Genomic DNA, 20,023 nt, shown 5'->3' with positions numbered 1-20,023 from the left:
CACTGAGCCAAAAGGCTAACATTACCCGCAGTTACCTGCGGACCCCTAGAATCCCATATATTAGTATACTCAAGTACACCCGGGAGGAGGTGGGCTTCACCCTTGTAAGTATGCATATCCCGCGGATACCATATCATCCCTTACAAACAGCAAGTTCTATTATAAAATCTAATCAGTATTATTTAAAGTTCTATAAAAAAACCAATTAAGATATATTAGATTATTATAATAAAAGTTTTTATAGAGATAATGAAGACCAAGTAAAGTACTAATTATAAATAATAATAATTTATCATAAGGCCCTTCCGATCACTGGCCGGCCCGCCCAGCCAACGCCGCCGCCGTGGATACTGACTATCATCTCAACCTCCCTCATCTACCATCCGACATCCCCCGGCCAAATGTTTCTTTGGTCGCGGCCTTCTGCACCGTTTGCACGAGCATCGGCCGGAAAATCCACGAGAACATTCGTATCCGTGAGAACCTCCGTCCCCCTCTCCATGCGAGAGGAGGACCAAGCCCCGGATTGCGATCCGGCGAAATACTATCCGGCTCGCATCGGCGAGACCTTGTCCGGACGATACCGCATGATCTCCAAGCTAGGCTGGGGGGGCAACTCCACCGTGTGGCTGGCCAAGGACACGACTCGGTGGGTGCAGCCATCCCTTCGGGCACGGGCACGGGCACGGAACATGAACACGGAACATGGAGGCGGACTCGGGCGCATATATAATGATAATAACACCTCCAAAGCTGGCCATGACAATTCGCCCGATACATCACCCTGAAGATCACGAAGGGTGGCGAGGCAGAACAGAGATCCGCCCGGGAGGAAGTCGATCTCTCGCGGCACATCAGGTCCAGTCACCAGGGGGGAGCCTATATCCGGCTGGTCCAGGAGTCCTTTGCCATTCCAGGTCCGCGGGGGGAGCATCTCTGCTTGGTGTATGAACCCCTCCGCGAGCCACTCTGGCTGCTGGGAAGACACCTGGGCCGCAGCAACGGGGTGCCCCCCCGCCGTGCTGAAGCCCTTTCTCAGGTCCGTCCTCCTGGGGTTGGATTTCCCCCATTCGGAGTGTCACGTCGCAGCGCACATGGCTCAGATGATCCGGCTTCTGGGCCTGCCTCCTCGGCAGTTCCTCGAGAGGGCCGATAGGGAGGTTTATGGCCAGCTCTTCTCCAGTCAAGGCCTGTCTGTCTGTCTGTCTGTCTGTTTGTCTGTCTGTGTTTCTTTCTTTTTCGGTCAATTAACCGCCCATCCAGGAGGGTTCCGATTCCCGGATCTGATTCCCTCGGAGGAATTCAACTTCTCGAATATAATGTCGTTCCTCGAGGGCGAAGACCGGCGGCTGTTTCGTGATTTTGTCAGGAGGATGCTTTGCTGGGTGCCGCGACGGCGAAGGAGCTTTACGAGGATCCCTGGCTGGAGTCTGGGTCTTCAGCAAAGGGGAATTCGCATCGGTGATCGAAAAAGAGGCCCACGGGCGCAGGGATTCTCCGTCTTTGGTTTGATCTAATCAACGTCGTGCATATCGTCCTGGGGCTTCTTACATATCGGCTCATCTCCGGGCGTGTCTTCTAACTCTCCGTCTACGGTCAAGGAGAGGTGAGTGCGTATGCCCTGGGGTTGGTTGGTGATTATCAAGACAGCACGTCAGTATCCATCTCCTCACGTAGAAGTCGTTATACTTCCCAGGGAAGCCTGACATGCGGCCAGGTCAGATCCTCCCAGCCAATCGTCCGATCGTGTTCCTGAGCGCATCGGCTATTTTCCCCCTGACGGCTGGCATCAAGTGGGGATGCGGCCGCCACGCGCAACAATCCGGGGAAGAATTGGCGACGGCCTGCCCAATGGATCGAGGATTATCGAGGGAAAGGGGGATTTCCTCTGCTTTGATTTATTTCTCTTGTCCGTCTCCTTTTTTTTTTTTTTTTTTCCCATGACTTCCGTTTTATTACTACCATTCCACTGTCATTCCACTCTGTTGATTCTACCACTCCACCGCTTCAGTGATCAACCAACTAGATAGTATGGCTGCGCGCATCACCGCCGTGGCAATCGGCCTGCTACTGGGCCATGCAGCGGCCACGACCCTCACCAGCAGCACGACGCAGACGGCGAGCTCGATCCCATGCCGCACGCTGCTGGGAACCACCTCGGTGGCACTCGTGCCCACGAGCACCGTCACCTCGACCAGCACGGCCGCCGACCCGGTGGTGGTGACCTCGACGACGCTAGCGATGGTGACGGTCTCGCTGACCCCGACGCCCGTCCGACAGACGCAGCTGGAGACCGAGTACGCGACGGAGACCGTCACGACCACGCAGTCCGCAGTGACCGACACCTTCTCGACGACGTCGACGGTGATGGACACCACCACGCAGACCCTCACCCCGGCCGTGACCACCACGACCGTCGTCTCCTCGACCTCCGTGCGCGTCACCAGCACCTCCACCGTCGCCACCTCGTCGGGCTTCTACCCGGTCATCGACACCTTCTCGACGGGCCTGCCCGCCGCAGCCAAAGCCAAGCGATCACTGCCACAGCTGCACGACAAGCGGTCTTCCCCCCAGAGCGCCAGCGACCTAGACTGCAGCCCCCGTCTCGACGACTTCCAGTACGCGCAGGCCGTCGAGTGCACGGTGCAGGTGCTCGCCGAGACGACGGTGATCGAGCGGGTCACCAACACGCTGACCACCACGGCCACAGGGTCCGCCACGCCCATAACCCTAACCATCACCACGACCCGCACGCTGACCACCACCTCGACCGTCCTGCCGACCGACGTATCCACGACCCTCAGCTTCACCACCACCGCCACCCTCACGGCCATCACCACCGCCCCGACCCCCACCAGCACGGTGACCAGCACCCACACCGTGGCCACCACCAGCACGGCGGCCGTGTACGCCGCCTGCGCCACCACCAACATCACCCCGAACCCGATCACCTCGGAATACAGCGCCTCGCTGGCGGGCAAGTACGTCTACTTCCTGAGTCTGTACTACGACGGCAGCTACTCGCTGTCCTCCGGGTCCACGACCTCGGCCTACGACTGCTGCGTCAGCTGCATCGAGAACGACCTCTGCGCGAACGCCTACTACGACTACGTCGATGCCGACATCTCCTATTGCTATCTCGTCGAGGTCGAGACCTGCTCGTTCGATAGCCATTATACCTATGGGGTTGTGAGTAGCTCGGATGATGCCGGCATTAATATGTTTAATGGGAACTGTGGATATGTGCGGGGGATTCAAGCATAGATAAATGGGTTGTTTTCGGGTGGGTTTATTGGGGTATAGTTTGTCTGCCGTATAATATATTTTAATTGAGAGTTGATATACATGTCTTGCCATGATGTAAATAACCCCTTTGCAGGCTCTCAAATAATCACCGTCGCTGCAACGTCGACACGCCAGTCCTCGTCCGTACTATCCATCCCGCAACACATATATATTTATATATATATATAACCATCCACCCTCCTCTCCCCATTCCCAATCGATTGAAAACAATGAAAACAAATCCCACAATAAAACTACCATTCCCCCCCCCCCCAAAAACCCCCTCCAATCAAATAATATCCCCCCCCCCCCATCACCCATGTCTCCCTCGTCATACACGACTATCCCATCACGCTCCTATCCCAAACCCACCAACCCCATGATTCTCATTCAAAAACGACTTGCCATCCAACTGGGGTTGTGGTTTAGGGGTATAACATTCCATTTGCATTGGAAAGGTCCCGGGTTCGATTCCCGGCGACTCCACATCTTTTTGTTTTTTTTTTATTTTTTTTTAATCTTCGGGTGTGCCATGCGGAGTACATGCGGGCGGGATGCTAGCGGAGTTTGTTTTTGGTGTATGGGGACGGGGATGGAGGCTTTAGTAGAGGGGAGGGGTTGGGATACCCGGAAATAAACCAATTGAGATACAGTCATGGGATTTGTGTCTGGTTGGGGATGCGTATCTGCCTATATGTCTAATTTCCCATCGGGATGCGTGGGTAGTTGTGTCTAAAGTCCTCATTGCATTTGCTTTCTTGGTTGTATCTCTAAACTCCCACTCTATCCCAAAGCTGCCAGAGCCAGAGTCAGAGTCATTCAGACAAAGAACCACCCTCGCCCCTCCCCATTCATCCCAGCTAATCTCCCCCCGCATTCCCTCTTCCCTCTTCCCTCCCCTTCCTTCCCCCAGTGAACCCCACGAGTGACAATCACCAATTCACCCCTCCCAGGAACATTGCCACCTGCAGTTTGGCCACTTGGCAAGAATAGCGCTCACGGAGATTTTCTTATCTGCGGAAATTCCTGATCGCGCTGTTGTCTGACCGTGCATCTCCAACCTCTTCATTTCATTTTGCACGGGTGTCTTCTGATACCTTGGCAGGCAGGATGATACTGAATTTGGGAGAGATCAGCATGGGGATGGCTTGGGAAAATGAGGGATATATTGATATGGTATGGGGATTCTGGATATGGGTTGTTGGGATGTTATAGACTAACTACCCACTCCGATGCACTCTGCGCTTTACACCTGAGCGAGGATTAGTGGTGAGCGCATCTCTGCTTCGGATGCGCCATCTCAACACAGCTGCGCGGGTGCTCGCTGGATTTATAGCGGGTGCTACGGTCGGGATCGGGATACTCGCCTCTGCTGTTGCAGTTACGCAGGATGGTGTCTAGGCTGGTCTGCAGCGGATACTATCGAAATGGGGCATTCGATCGCGCAGAGATACGATACGAATATGGATATTTCTTCGTGGATACATCTCATGATACGTCCCTCCATGTCGACTATCCCGTTCTAACTTCTGCAGGTCTCCCACCTGGCCACCAGTGCATCCTCTGCCCGACTCGTCGCGGAGTCTAGATTCTACGAACTCCTGCTGGATAATCGAGAGCCTTCGCTGTCTGCACAACCCCCGAAGGGGGATATACACCGGAGAGGAGGGCAAGGGGATGGAGATCTGGGTACATTGAAGATGGACATGCGGTCATCTGGTATCATAGAGCGCATATCGATGGAGACACTCTGGGTAAAGGAGAATCGTCCCAGGCCTTCCAGGAAGGTCGTTATATGGCCACACAACCCCCCCTGGCCCGCGAGGGGTGGAGCATCCCGTAGCAAAATCAAAAACAACATCTCTGTCCTCGTTGATGTCCAATCCTCGGCTGTGCGTGTAGGCATTCAATCCAGCCATCCGGCTTCAACGCCATGAACCACAGTACGCGTATGCAGGATCCATGCCATGGCGCGTCAACACATAATCTGGCATCTCTGGCGCGCCATCCATCGTCTACTTCCCCAGCGACCAGTATCTCGAAAGCGCCGGTCGCATCGAATCTCCATCGTTGGATCTGTCGCCCTCCTCGACAGCGCTGTCTGAGCACTCCACCACCAAGAAACTGCGCATCGCGGTCGCTACAGCCTTCTTCTTTAGCTTCATTTCCACCACCACCTCGGACTCTACCCCCTCAATCATCACTCCTCTCGAACAACCAAACCCACAGAAACCAGATCCTCAACCCCCTCCCTGTGCAACCCCACCCATCAAATGTCCATGTTAGGATTTAACACTTCCCCACCATTTACAAATCACATACCCACTCCCCGCCCCTCCCACCAATAAACAAAGAGAATCCAACCAAGACAATGGATAAAAACACCCCCAAACAAGCCCTCCAGCGTGCAAACCCCAGCTCCCAAGCCCCCCACGTAGTGCTATCTACCCGCGTAGACTGCGGCGCGCAGCGCCTCCTTGAACACCCACTGCAGCCACCCCTCCAGCATAATCCACACGGGCAGCCCATTGAATAAGAATGTCGTTCACCGCCCCGGGGCAGCAAGAGAGCCCGGCTGTAATGGAAATTGCACGTCGGGGATTCGACCGTTCACTCGTCGCCTGAATGGTCAGGCAGTCGTTCACAGACTGTTTCGTTCACCTTTGCCCCCCCCCCCCATGAGGGGGTTATAAAAGGGCCCTGCTGGGCTGCTCTGCTCCGTCTTTCATATTTATTCTTCTTTCATGGCTGCCTCGCCTGGCTGGTGGTTGGTTGGGTGGGTGGGTGGGTGGGTAGGGAGGTCGGCTTTTGCCTCAGGCCTCAGTTTGCCTTCATGTGTTGGGGGGGTTGGACTTGAGTATACTTGACTTGACTTTTCTTTTGCATGATGCTTATACTAATGGTGTATAGGTCATGTCGAGTCATACGATCCTTCGATCATATACCTGTGTCACGGAATCAATATGACCTTACCGTCACCTTAGGATTACCTCACTGCATACATCGGTCGGATACACCCACAGCGAGTCATAGTCACACCCAGCCAACAGTCAACAGTCAAAACCGCGGGCAATCGATGGCATATATCGCTGCCTGCACGATTAGGATACAAACCCGGTATGGCCCGGTGGTCACCAAGAAGATGAACGAGATCAACTATCTCGACTGGTTTTCCGTATCTCGCGCAGCGCAACAGATTACAAGCCCGACTAGCTTGCTCCCCGGTTTTCGAAACCGAGATAAACGCGCTTTGCTGGCTCAAGCAGGCTTTCATCTGCCGAACAAGCCCTCCAGGTGATGTGATGGGTCGTGTCTCGGTGTTTTATCTGCGAGATATAGTATTCGGCTTCGTCGACTCTGTTCACCACCTCCGGTCGGTTCCGGGTCTCATACCTATGGCACGGTATAGTATGTCATGTCATGTCATGAACCCGGTATGGGTATGCCTCGGCTGTCTCGCGATACCATTCGCGTCGTATCGTGGCCTCGCCCAATGGAGCGAGCGTACACTGCCTCGCATTGACAAGAATCAGCGCGTATGACGGTTATGAGCATCATATAGCTTGTCTTGGCCTCCGGTTCGGTTCGAAGAAACAGTCCACGGTTTGACGATCAGTTCTTTCTTGTCTTCTTGTCTGGTCTCACTCGGGCCTCTATTTACCTTGCTCGATCGGGTGTGATGTGATACCCTCATGTGGTCCGAAATGGACAAACCGAATGACATCCCTAGACGTGCTGTCACCTCATACAACTACAGCTGACAGCTGTCATCGACGCGACGGAATGCTCGCGGCAAAATTGTCCGAATGATGTGTGATCTGTGACGAAGGGCACTGCGCAAGCAGAAGCAAGACTCTCGTGGCTGCACGCCACCACCAGACCGGCTCTCCGCTTGGTTAAGTCAGGTATCGTTGTAAAATAAACAAGAGAAAAGAAAAGGAAAGACAGCGCGATTTAGACGACAGTCGGTACTTTGCGGCATCTCACACCCATCTGGCGTTGTCACCGCGATGGAGTCTTTCCACCTCAGTCTCAGTTTTAGTTTCAGTCTCAAATTTGCGGTGCTGCACTTTGCGCTCGGCTCGGGGTCCGATATCTACCGACCTACTTACCATGTTGTTTCTGGGACTGGTATTGGTATTGGGTCTGATACTGGCATTGCAAGACAGGGGGATGCTCGCGTGAGCTTTTGAAGCTTGACGTTTCGTTTTACGCATCCTGCTTGACTGCGTCTTGCTACTTTGCGAATGATCGGTCGATGGACTATTGTTCAAAGGCCAAGAAACACAGACAATATGGTCAAGAAAGAATCTGGGCTTCGGACCCCCAGTTTCTGAATTACTGGTGTCGGCCGGCTGTTCCACTCCACCCACTCCCATCGACACCGATGCATACTTTTCCCACCACCATACCACCGATGCAAATCAGTAACCTGGTCCTCTCTGATTCCAACAGCAATAGCAGAAACAGCATATGGACAAATAGCGTACTGTATGTCCCGAGACGGCATTTCCCACCAGCGTTTCGTGTGGTCATGTCGCGCCTGTTCTTCAGGGGGTGGATCCAATACCATATTATACACATTCCCAACTGTCATTGTTCAGGGAAAGGTTTATCTGGAGATTTATACTGTCTGCCCTGGGCAGACAGACTAGCAATAACGCCGAAAGCTGTCTTTACGGGATCCAGTATATCCCGAGGAAGTGAAGCATGATGTGGAAAGATTCAGTGTCCACAGATGATTTACGCGACAGCATCGTCGGGCAGTCAAACGAGTGTTTGCTGTATACCGTTGGTGTCGACCCTTTAGGTCTGTTCTGCCACGGTACTTTGATATACCGTTAGTTTCGACCCTTTAGGTCGTTCTACACACTGCCACTCGAACATATGCAGTGGAGAGTGAGTGTCAAGACACCAGCTCCAGGAGGTAGTGGCATCTCGCGCATCTGAGACGCGCGGGACGATGGTGTCCTCCTTTCAACCCTATCGACGCAGAGGCAGTATGTCGGAAATCGCAGTGGGGTTCATCCTTGCCTGGCAGGTACAGCCGCCCATAGACTGGCTGGGTCGGATATCGTTCGCGTGGTGGGCGAATCAATCAACATTTTCGCCCCATGGGCCTTTCTTCTCTCTCGCCTCTTGACAACGAGGCTGTCGATATGAGTGATCTGGGGGACTTCATCCGTCTCTTTAAATCTTACCTCCGCTCTGGGAAGTCATGGTACAGCGACGCTTGACAGCTTGCTCCGATGTCCAGTTCAATGAAATTGTCGTCGTTGCGTATTTTATTACTGGCTTCCGCAGGCGGGGTTTGGACATATCTGCCCCCGACGGACACCTTTCACGGAGAAAGCTCTAGTCTGCCCGGCTCGAGAAATGGGTGGGGCTGTGGGAGACACTGCATAGGAGTTCCACAATAGTTGTATTACCGGGGAGGGGTTATAGCGTTGCTTTGTATTTGGCTATGGCAAAAGTACCGCAACATCAGATTGGATATCGCTTCGCTGTATGTATGTTTGGAAGAAGCATGCGGCAGGGAAATCTCGATCCAGGCCATGTTGGGTGCGGCGTTTTTATCTTGCAGTATTATTGGACTGCAGGACTCGCTGCACACTAGCATTCGTCGCATCCACGTCAGGTCTTCATTTAATTCGGACCGGACAGATCTGATATCGCTCTCACGACGTCGCTAAAGACAAGCGCGTCAACATGTCGGGCTTTTTGCCGATTGGGCTATCAGAATGCACTGCCTTGCCTTGCACTGCCCTTCAGAAAGACTATGCTATGCAGCATATTCAATTGCATTATCTTGTCGCTTGAAAGTGCCTCAAAAATATGCCATCACGCCCCATGCCATCAGTCGCTTCGACCTGTCTTTGCCTTTTATAGACTCAACTTATACGAAACGCTGCACTGCGGTATATCCCAGCATAATCAAGCCGTTCAGACTTCCTGCTTGGGCTTCCTTCCTCCCTCACTTTATCATGCATGATAGCTGAGCCATGATCCTCCTGATACCGTCGGCGTATCCTTGGGAAGGTTCCGGCAACCCAGGAAACACTTTCCCTCACAGACACGACTGCAATATAAAATGCGACTTTACGCAGAATATCCGTTGGTGGACGGATCAAGTTCTCACCAGATCGTTTTCTGCAACGCGCACGGCGCGTTGGTCAACCCACTCTGAAACAGAATGGGATATCGCATAGTCGTCTCATACAGTCGGGGGCATGACTCAGTCCGATATTTTCATTGTTCTGGCTACAGGATCGAAATTTGGGCTCACGTAGCACGGGTGCAGCATGCTTTATCATCGCTTCAAACCATGCTGCTCACGTCTGTCTGCGGAGCTGCTCTTATCAAAGAGCTATGGGGTGGCTGGTTGAGAAGTCCAGACTATCTTCGACTCAGACTCAGAATCAGACGCAGTGTCAAAGGAATGTGGAATGTCTCCATGCAGAGAACGCCCAGAATATGACTCCGGAATATGACCGGCCAGAAGGCCGCCGTGAATCCACGAACTGATCTGGGTATGGGATCATACACCTCGCTGCACGGCCTTTCCCAATTCCGTCGCTGGATGCTATGGCCTCTGTGCCTGTTCATCAACCACAAGCCATCGGCGAAGCAGCAACCACGGGCATATCTGGCGTCTTCCAACTCGGTGTTCCGTACATCTGCAATGAACGCTTCCATGCGTAGGTTCGGTCCTGGTTTTGTCTGATGGTGTACAGGATCAGCGGTTTTTTCAGGGATGTTGCTGTCTTGAAGCAGCTGGTCTGGATCGACTGTCCACTCCACTACACTCCCTCGGAAACCGGCACCGAGGCCATGTGGTCTGTCTGTTCGTCCTGGGATCGATATAACATGCTATCGACCCCACGCCTCAACTCTGCGGTTGGTGGCTTTCCATAGTCATATTCTTCCGACTTCGACAGAATATCCAGAGACAGAACAGAGAAAGGGACAGAGACAGAGTGCAACGGACCATCCAGCCAGCAACATCCTCCCCACGCCTTGTCCGGTCCCAACACCATTATGGAGGAATACCTATCTCAGAGAAGAAACGATGCAGCCCAGCATCCAAGAAACCTCTGTCTTCTCAGCATTCCTGGCTGCGGATGATGCCCGCAGAATATCTCCCCCGCCGGACCATTTCCGGTATATGGTGTGTTCTTTCTCCTTCGTGTGTTTACACTGTCTGGTCTGTCTCCGAGATGTCAATTTTATCCGACCGTGGGTCGTCTTAGTGCGCTGGTCCGCGCAGCAGATGAATTTGCATTTTTAGGGCAGGGTCGCTCTAGCAGAATCCCGGACATGAAAGATCAATGGGTTTGGGATTCGGGAGCTGGTCGCCACGTCACCCCTGACCGTGGCTGTTTCATTGACTATACTCCCTATCGACCGGATGAGGTCCCATATCAGTTTGGCACCTCCAATGGCACGGCGGGTCGTACTCTGGGTCACGGCACGATCCTCCTTCGCTTCAACGATGGCCACGGAGAATAGATAGAGATGCGTGATACTGCATACTACTGTCCAGGTGCGAATTTCGGGGTCTTTAGCAGAACCTCGGCTCACAAGACATACGACATGTGGGATTACCCCGATGCCACCATTCGGAGTGTTAGAACCCAGGAGATTATCGGAGGAGTCTATACTCGGTTTTAGGGCAGGGTCGCTCTAGCACCGAGTGGAATATCCTCGGTCTCCTCTGGTCCTGGGTGTGGCGTGTCTGTCTGGCCGATTTCCCAGGCATTGATTGATATGGGGGCAAGTACTCAGATGAAACTCGACGGCGTCTGTCGCTCGATTTTCGCTCCAGGTTAGGATGCATATGAGTGGCATATATGACCTAGGTCGGACAGTGGTCGCTGACGACGTCCCCGAGTGATGAATGCAGGGAAACAAGCCCTGGACTTTGTCCCTGTTCTAGATGCTCTAAAGACGGAGTGTATTCTCCAATTGTCGCTGGAGCCGCTTTGAGAAGACATATCGAGGCAGCACCCAGCACACTGCCGTCAAGGACCTAGCATGTCGTCTAGCCCATGGACAATATGCGGTTCTCGAACGCCATATTCTCGGGCCACGATGCCTTCCATACCATCAGCGAAGAGGATCTGGAAGGCTCGACGTTTCCAATTCACACTGCGTCGACAAACGGACAATTAAACGTCCATACTACCGAATCCGTAACCAAAAACTTCGCTCTGTACCTATCTTGCAGACGCCCCCTACTGCCACAGGATCAACAGTCAAGATCGACTCGGCCGGCCGGTCCAAGACTCAGCGTTCCAGAAACGACTCCATTGTCCACCAAACAGACACAAGTCCGTCCATGCACGTCACAGCCGCAGCAGCATGCAAATGAAGCCGTCGGGTCATACGTGTATATCCGCAACCTTCACCAGCAAAGGTGGTTGGTTCTTTCGATCTAGCAGACGATTTTAATAGCGATCAGGCGGTCCTTTATAATGCTGTATGCGATATACTTTGGGACGAGTGGCGGTTGAGTCGCGATAAAATGCGATCTTGACAGAGCATGCTCCGAGCAGCTCATCGACTTCAGTTGGGAAGATGAAATGGAGCCGGCGATGGGATATTTAATATGTTGTGTGGCGGGGCTCGAAGAGGCCATAATGGTCATCTGTCGTGGAGGAATGTTGTGGCAGATTTAGGAGACTACATGTCGTCCGAGGAAGCAACAAGACGGGATGGATATTACAAGTTCGAGACCGAGTATGTCCTCCGCCAGAAGACAGCGGGTTCATCAACTGGCTGCGCAGGGTGTCCGGCCCCCCGCGATTGCCAGGAGGGATACTGCGCTGGTGAAAGGAATAAAAACATCACCCAGAGATGCAAGGATGATGAGTCCGACGACGGAGAGTCGGGGGCAGAGGACAACAACAATCCCATTGGGATTAAATACTCCACTACGCATCAGACACGATGTCAAGGTCAAGGTGAAACGAGACACGCCATATGCTGGATGTACGAGAACCGTTCTCATCCGTCTGTTCTTTCCCCCCGCCAGCCTCCCCCCCGGAGGTAGCAGGTTACGAAGGTGGGGATGATGCTGCGGGAAGAAAACGAGGCATGAGAGAGATAAAAAGTCCCACTTTACCATTTATCAAGTTGCAGACCAGACAACTTGGCCATGTGCCAGTCACCGGCTCTTCAGCTCCCGTCGTCGGATCTCCGCTTGACGACGCTGCTTACTCGATGGCTTCAGTAGCGGACCCACGGAAGACATATCAACACCTGCTCCTCACCAGGAATATGCACCTACATATAAAGTCCTATCTGAAGACAATCGAGGGATGATATTCGGAAGAAGAACATTCTCTGTTCCGTTCCGTCTTGGTCTCGTCCGAGGAAGAATGCATGTCGAGCATTGATATGCCTGTTTTTCCTCAAAGCATCGAGTTTCTGCATCGAGTTTCTGCATTGACTTTCTCCATCGACATGAAGACACCAAGTAACATGGCAGGCCACTATTTTGCTGCATGGGATTATCTGGCTACCGGTTGCGGTATTCTACTAGAGTACTTGGCGAACCAGAATGGTTCGAAGGCTACACTTGGCCAGAAAGTTGCGACAAGCAGATATTCCACACGAACCCTGAGATAGTGATGGGAATCTAGCCAGGGACGTTGTTATCGCAGAGCAGAGTAGTGGTGTTCGCACTTTCGACACCCTGCACATCTTCCCGGCGCTGTATTTGGCGGCTGGTTAGTTGATTGCCTGTCTGGAAGAGAACAACGGTCGATCAGACACCACCATGACTGGATGGTGTCCGCGGTGCTAGTTTGAAGAGCCAACAATCTTCTACCGCAGCGAAGGAAGAAGACACGGACTGTCTCCTGGCTCTATCCATCCCCACGGATCCCAGGAAGATCCATCGAGGCCTCATCTCTCATCACCGCCAGCCGTTCATCCAGAATCCCCTGTGCAAGAGAATCATCAGTCTCTCGAGTTCAGTACTACTCGGACCCGCTGGCGGACTCAACCTCCAATCCTGCCTACACTCCCCCCCATCTGGCGATCAGCTTCAGCACCAGAACCCACCGGGAAACTCAGAAGGGCGCATTCCATGATGGTGTCGAGGGGCGACTAGCTCACGGTAACTTCCCTCCTAATCCAATGCCGCAAAAGCTACAGAACAGTCTGGTTGATACCCCTGTCCACATGCTTACAATTACATCATGCACCCTCGCAAGGAGGGGAGGAGGGCGCATGAATGGATAGACGGGAAAATATCTTCCTCTTGTTTTGCGACTGCAACCCACGCTATATTACCCATCAGCCAGGAAGCGAGGCACAAAGCACCCAGCAAGAATCTGCTGTCCGTCCTGTATCAGACTGCTAATGGAATGGTGCTGTTAAACATCACCTATTCCATCTCTATGCTCTCCTCAGCACTGCGCAGGCTGCGGAAAATGGCCAATGGCCGCTGTGTTGTGTCTTGTAAAGGACGATGTGGTTGTTCCTCATCCTGGAGGATCGATCTACGGCGAGAAATGGCGTTACTAAATTGGTAACTTTGGTATTAGTTTTTCGAATGAGTATCTCTGCATTGTCGAGCTTCCTATGAGGAGAAAGACTCTAGTATGCCTCCTTCGAACCTGGAGAGTCAGAAATTGCTCAGAGCACTGTTGCAAACGACATTCGACATTGCATTTCGATACATAGTGGCATTATGCAGCACCGACTGCCAGGGGGCAAAGATATTCTGCAGAACCGATGACGGGGTCCGCTTCCTCCTTTACAGCGCAAGTCGCTTGCCTTTGCCTGAATTTAAAACACACCGAATCACAAAAGACGAATGATGCATTCCTCGATTTTATATCGCGAAACGGCCCCGTCTCAGTGTGGCGCGGGGTTGTCTACCTCATCATCAGCCGGAACTGATGTTGCGGGATGTTAAAGGCGCGCCATAGAGCGTGGCCTGTTAGTTTCCCCCCAGGATACTGGTGGTGTCGTTCGTTCAACGGTGATACTATCCTGCCATGCACCAATTTATTGATAGCGGGTCCTTGCGACTTCTGCTTCTCACCCCGTCTGGATGCATTTAATCCTTCGAATAGGGATGTCCGCGCGAAGCCATCAAGATCGGATTGAGGAGAAATTACCAGGGAGAATATAGATTTGCGGAACTGAAACCGTGCAGTCCGATTCGACTCAGCAGTACACTATGCCAGTGTCTACTACCACTGGTCTTTCCGTTACCAAGACCAACAACAACAGTCGGTCTTTGCTGGCCCCGTCTACACACTGTCAAAGTCGCCGATGTGAACGTCAGTGCGGCCAGAGCCTCGCCTTGACAGCCTGGGAGGACTATGTCTATCATCCCCCAGGGTGTCCTTGGCGAATTGAAAAGTACGTTCCAGATTACCGTTCGTCCGTGATATTTACTATATCGAAGGACCAGGAAAGAGTTTTCGGGCCGATACCACACGGCCACCGTACGACTCTGTTTAACGACACAGCTATCATTCTCATCGGAGATGATACAAATCACGGCGATGATGATGTTCATGAAGATTAACTGTGGGGTTGCACAGCTCAATGACCAGAATATCTTAACATATCTACCGAAGCAACGACACAGGTCGGTCTGGTCTGGTCTGGTCTGGTCTGATTTGACTCACCTTACCCGCGATCATGTCGCTGGGCAACTGTCGAATTCACGCACCGCGTATTTCATATTCAGAAACACCGCTGCTGGATGCATCATTATGCGTGGCAACGTATCTGGGTCCAGGGTGATTTTCTTTCCCAGTTCCGGGACATAGTATTATCGGTCCACAATCGGTCGGTCGTGGCGAAGCAAATATCGCGCGTCTATTAAAAAGTTTCAAACAAAGAGAACTGTCTCAGCAGGTGGCATGGTGACCAAGAGTTTCGACAATATATCTGGGATTCTATACCCACCGTCTCGATTTGGGGAGGTATGCCATGATATTCGGACGTTGAAAGACCCCCGCAAAAGGCAAAGACCACCTCGCTCCAACATATAGTTTCGCTGCAACGTTGAAGGCAAAAAACCAGCAGGGCATCTATCCCGCTAGAGAGGATGGTAATCCCAGCATCCCCATCGTCTGTGCATTGTTTTCAGATAAATCAGCGAAATACTTTCATTTAATCTATCCACCCCTGCCTATGACGACGGTTATCGACAGCCAATCAAACCCGATACTCGGACATCATGCCCACCGCATCAGGGGTGCGGTCCTTTTGACACCTGTGTCATTGTCCATGACATTGCGAAGAAGCAAGAAATTGGGGGGGGGGTTTCTCAGAACGACTGGTGGTGGTAGAGTTCATCCTGCAATGCGTCCTGTCGATCCGACTTGGGAAAGTCGCTGTTGTGCGAGATTCATCCTTCACTTGCCTTGGTTGGTAAAGTTGTTGAGGCTGGAAGCAATGATATCAAGAAATCGACTGGGAGCGAAAGTTTTGATATCGGATAATAGCCTCATGATATCGGCACACTTTATATTGGCCTCCGTTCTCTGTGGTATATGGCAGTCTACGCTTGGCAAATCGTCGATATTCACAATCAATGGAAACCTATATCCAGATAGCCTTCGAAGCCATCGGATTTTTAACTATCTGGATGATCTATGTGTTGACACAGCCCAAAAGAAATCGTCTTCTGGGCGCATTCTTCAGCGCGGGAAATGGGACATGGACGAGGCACTGTTGGGTGGTTGTGGCCTCTTATGACACAACGAAGATGTCTTTTTGCGGAGACTACGCCAGGCCTTCGCCATACTTCTCCATTGGCAACCTACACGTCGTGTTGACACTGAACGTGTTCTCTCCTCCGCTTGTTCCGGCATCAGATACCACTGACTCCCTGTGACGAGAAGCACCCACCTTCCATCATAGCCTTCGCGGTCGATTAGGGTCTGTTTGTATGGTACGCCAGTCGGTCATGAGAGTTGAAACAAGCTAGTTATGTCAATGATGACGGCTTTCTGGGCTTCGACGAAGAAGCTATGCGAGCAAGGCTGCAACTGGCGGAAATTCTAGTAGCCACCCTCTTTGCCGGCGGTGAAAACGGACCGCTCCGATCACCTCTGTCGTTGGTTGCGACCGAAGAGACAGCAAGGGCATGCAAGAGAGCTGGATGTATAACCGGTCCTTGCGGGATACTCGGCCACCGCCGCAATCCTCGGTTCGTGAGCTTATTCTCGGTCATGCCCGACTGTCGTTCCTCCGAATACGATATGCGAATCAGGATGACGACAAAGTCTGCATATCTTCTTTACCAGACAGTGTCTGGGGCCTTGCTTTTGCCAAAAGTCTGAGAGTTCGCGTTAGGGCAAGCAGGAAATCTGGGCTTAATCGCACCAAATGCTCGTTATACAAGCAACGGGTCGCTTTTGTCCAATGTCCGAGTTTACGCCCGTGCTATCTGCTGTAATATCCTCGGTGGAGTGTTGGACCGGGTTGGTGGTGTCTTGCCCGTTGGTCTGGATGAAGCAGTCTCGACAACACAGAGGGCATGTATTACCGGGGAAAGATGATCGACTACGAACGTTTAGTGTTGAGGCATTATTGTTCGCTGTGCCCTGACGGGGTGAATCTGGAGACGGTCCCTTCGTCCTTACAACACCATCATAGTCACTCTGGCTGGTAGCGCAAAAGTCGCGGTGACTGTGATGCATTTCACCCCGTGGGGCATTTGAAAATGTGATTCCCCAAGATGAGAACATCGAGAATGAAGCGGGCCATGCATGTTCGATTGGATGTTTGAGACTGCGTCAACAGTGGCCATTTATCTACATCCTGGGCATGTCTATGACCACACACGCCAAGTTGGATGTTTGGTGACGTTGAAAATATCAAGATTGACCACATCCGGTGAAATTGTCTAGTTGTTCCCACCCCAATGCCGATGGATATAATCAACCTTCAAAACATCTTCCTCGTGAGGGTGCGGTGAATCAGTCCTCCGGACTATATGGCAAAGACCCCCAAATTCATCGAGATAGGCGTCTCTCGAGAACATGACCACCGGATTTGGTTCTTCGCAGGGAAAAGACCGAAATGTTTCGATTATATCAGGCTACAATTGAGCCAAATGGAAATGATACACATCACATATCAATTCCAAGGCCACCTCCGTTGCCCGCGGATCTAAATTATCAAGATATGTCAACAGGACCAGATATCATGCCGGCTGCGTATCCCTATGATGGTCTGGATATGTTATTTCTGTCTCGATCCTTCGGGATTATTGTTTCGTCTGTTTTATGTTCAGACCAAACGTCCCCGACCAACACGTCTTGTTCGCGAAAATGAACTTCGAACAATGGCCTAGCAGCTTGACCGTCCTCAATATGTCGCGGACTCCGACTAGACAAAAGGCAGGATGTGTAATCTTTCATCTGAAGCCTGTCCGGTCTGCAGCCCAGCCCAGCTATGTGTCATGGCCTCGTCCATGACATTCGCAGAGCAGGTGCGGTTTCCGAGGGTAAAATTGCCTAAGTGTTGGGTAATAATTAACAGGACGGTGTTATATCTGGTGTCATGCAATACATGCAGAAGCCGATGTATCTTGGTCGCTAGTCACCCAGGCGCGATCCGATAGACGGACACCTGTTTTCCAGACTTTGATGGGCGATGGCATCGACCCATTCTCAGTTGTTGACTATGCTGCTTCAGCCAGTGTTATCTATCTTGGAAGTTAAATCAGATTGAGAAGGTTTGGTGGGATTGGCTCCCCGACCTCTTATAACTACGCCTGGACATAGGGTGCTGCGTGTACGGGAGGGTATGACTTTTCGAAGCTGACGGGGTGAACATCCCCAGTGCGATGCTTTCGGTGTGTTGATGCAAGAAAAGCGACAAAAGAGATGGTCGAGAACATCCTCGCTGTCACAGTGAATATCACACATCGATCTGAAAGCCACTCCGACCAGACGCAGTGGGGAGACACTCGCGCGAGCCATGAGATTCCTTCTCATCAGCGTTGGAACTGCATCCACCATCTGAGGAATCTGCCTGGCTATCTATATTCTATTCAAACCGCAAAGTCAGCGACAATGATTCAGCAACCGAGCCATTTCGGTGCGTGCCACTTTCTTACATGAGACTGCCTGGAATTTTTTACCATCCGATAGATGGGACCAATATGCGACCCCTGGACATTGGGTGAGCTTTATCGATGGATCCGCAACCACATGCGACAGAATCCCGACCTAATTTGCCCATCAATCATGGCTTCTGCGACGTCGTCTTCGATGATATTCCGGGCTCCAGATTGCGAATGAGATCTCTTTCCAAAAATGAGGTGTGAATTCAAACAGCTATTGTGCTCGCGCCCATAGGACAGGCCAGTCCTTGAATCATCACAGCGATTGGGCTTGATAATCGTCGAATGACCCGTTGTTTCATTTTTCACAAGCTGGATAACATCATGGTTAACCGGGCCCTTGTTGTGACCATCCACGGAGCAGAGAAGACTATCGATACCAATAACTCATGACCTGTTATGGCCGTCAATGGGGCACCACGGGCGTCAGCAGCAGTGTCAGCGCGCTGAATTGGACACGGCATGAGCTGCACATTCCCAAAACCGCTGATAAACCGTGTATCTCGAAGATATACCCGCTATGCGATGGTCTGACACTCCACACTCATGGAGTGTTTCTTTTTCCCTTACGGCACTCACGACACACATGGTGTTCCGGCTAGGTGGGCTATAAAGACCCTACGTTGGATAGTATACGTTGCGGCGCCTGTGGCCAATTTTCGATGATGAAAAACAGCATCAAGTACGAGGAACTCGACCATCCGACTGTTTGGGGTCTTCCTGTCTTGAAACGTCACTCCCAATGGGTCGAAATGCAGATTATCGGATTGATGATAATATCAATCAAGGTTTGCGAGTCTATCTAACCGACTCTGAAAATATTGCCCACCCAAACACAAGATATCGCAGGATGGAAGTGTCAGGACCTGCAAAAAGACATTCCATACGTTCTGTTGAGCTATATCATTCAAATGAGCTGGGGTGGCTGGCTAAGGCTGCGAAAATCTTGACCTTCAGGTCTATTTATCTATTAGACGTCGGATCACGGATTCCAACACTCGATCGATCGCCAGGATCTGCTCAACGGTACCTTGGGCATATTATACGATATCGCGTGGTTATGGAACGGTGGTCCTAAATCAAAGACACTCAACCGTGTGTTGTCGTCTGTCTCGTTGGTAATCACTGTCCTACCTAAGCGAGGTAAATATAGGGCATTTTATTGCCATTTCTTCAGTCAAACGACATCCTTTTAACCGAAATCTGTCCGAAGAAAGACAGACCAATTTGGTATTTCTGCGGCCTGGATGCCCCAGCAGGAAAGAGGGTGTGATGTCGCGAAAATATTCCCGGCATTCCCTGTCTCTACCCTACGGGCAGGATGGATTGATCTGCTGCCAATTCGGCCTTGTATTCGACATCTATCATTTGAAGATATCAACGGTGCCAAAGCATGGCAGATTCGACCCGCCGCCAATATAGGGCGTGCGGTTTGCAGACGTTCATAGCAGGGAGGTCAGCCGTGCCTCCCAAGCGAGGGCATTCTTCCTACTACTCCCAGAATGTTGCATCCACGGGATTTATAGCACTGCGTGACGTCTGCAGGGAAACTTATCTTTCGCAACCGAACCTTTCAACGCATGGATCTTCCACTGCCGATGAATCGAGGGTTATGACCAATCCCCGATATTC

At 51.8% G+C, this 20,023-nt stretch overlaps 2 protein-coding genes and 1 non-coding gene across 3 annotated transcripts; all 3 read left to right on the top strand.

Moving 5' to 3' along the window:
* Positions 1-500: 500 nt before the first annotated feature.
* On the top strand, positions 501-1,580 carry BO70DRAFT_429204 (uncharacterized protein; the record flags this gene model as incomplete). Its single annotated transcript, XM_025548052.1, has 3 exons — positions 501-649; positions 1,040-1,182; positions 1,264-1,580. The coding sequence occupies 3 exons, from the start codon at positions 501-503 to the stop codon at positions 1,515-1,517; spliced, it is 546 nt and encodes a 181-aa protein (XP_025399406.1). The 3' UTR covers positions 1,518-1,580.
* A 451-nt stretch (positions 1,581-2,031) lies between these two features.
* BO70DRAFT_405380 (uncharacterized protein) lies at positions 2,032-3,391 on the top strand (the record flags this gene model as incomplete). Its single annotated transcript, XM_025547115.1, has 2 exons — positions 2,032-3,189; positions 3,380-3,391. 2 exons carry the CDS (start codon positions 2,032-2,034, stop codon positions 3,389-3,391), a joined length of 1,170 nt encoding a protein of 389 aa, XP_025399405.1.
* A 308-nt stretch (positions 3,392-3,699) lies between these two features.
* Positions 3,700-3,771, top strand: BO70DRAFT_t169. The gene has a single exon. It is a non-coding gene; the product is annotated as a tRNA-Ala (tRNA).
* The last annotated feature ends 16,252 nt before the right edge of the window (positions 3,772-20,023 follow it).

This window comes from Aspergillus heteromorphus (assembly GCF_003184545.1).
Source record: "Aspergillus heteromorphus CBS 117.55 chromosome Unknown BO70scaffold_12, whole genome shotgun sequence".
Taxonomy (NCBI): domain Eukaryota; kingdom Fungi; phylum Ascomycota; class Eurotiomycetes; order Eurotiales; family Aspergillaceae; genus Aspergillus; species Aspergillus heteromorphus.
This window is presented reverse-complemented; position numbering and strand designations above follow the sequence as displayed.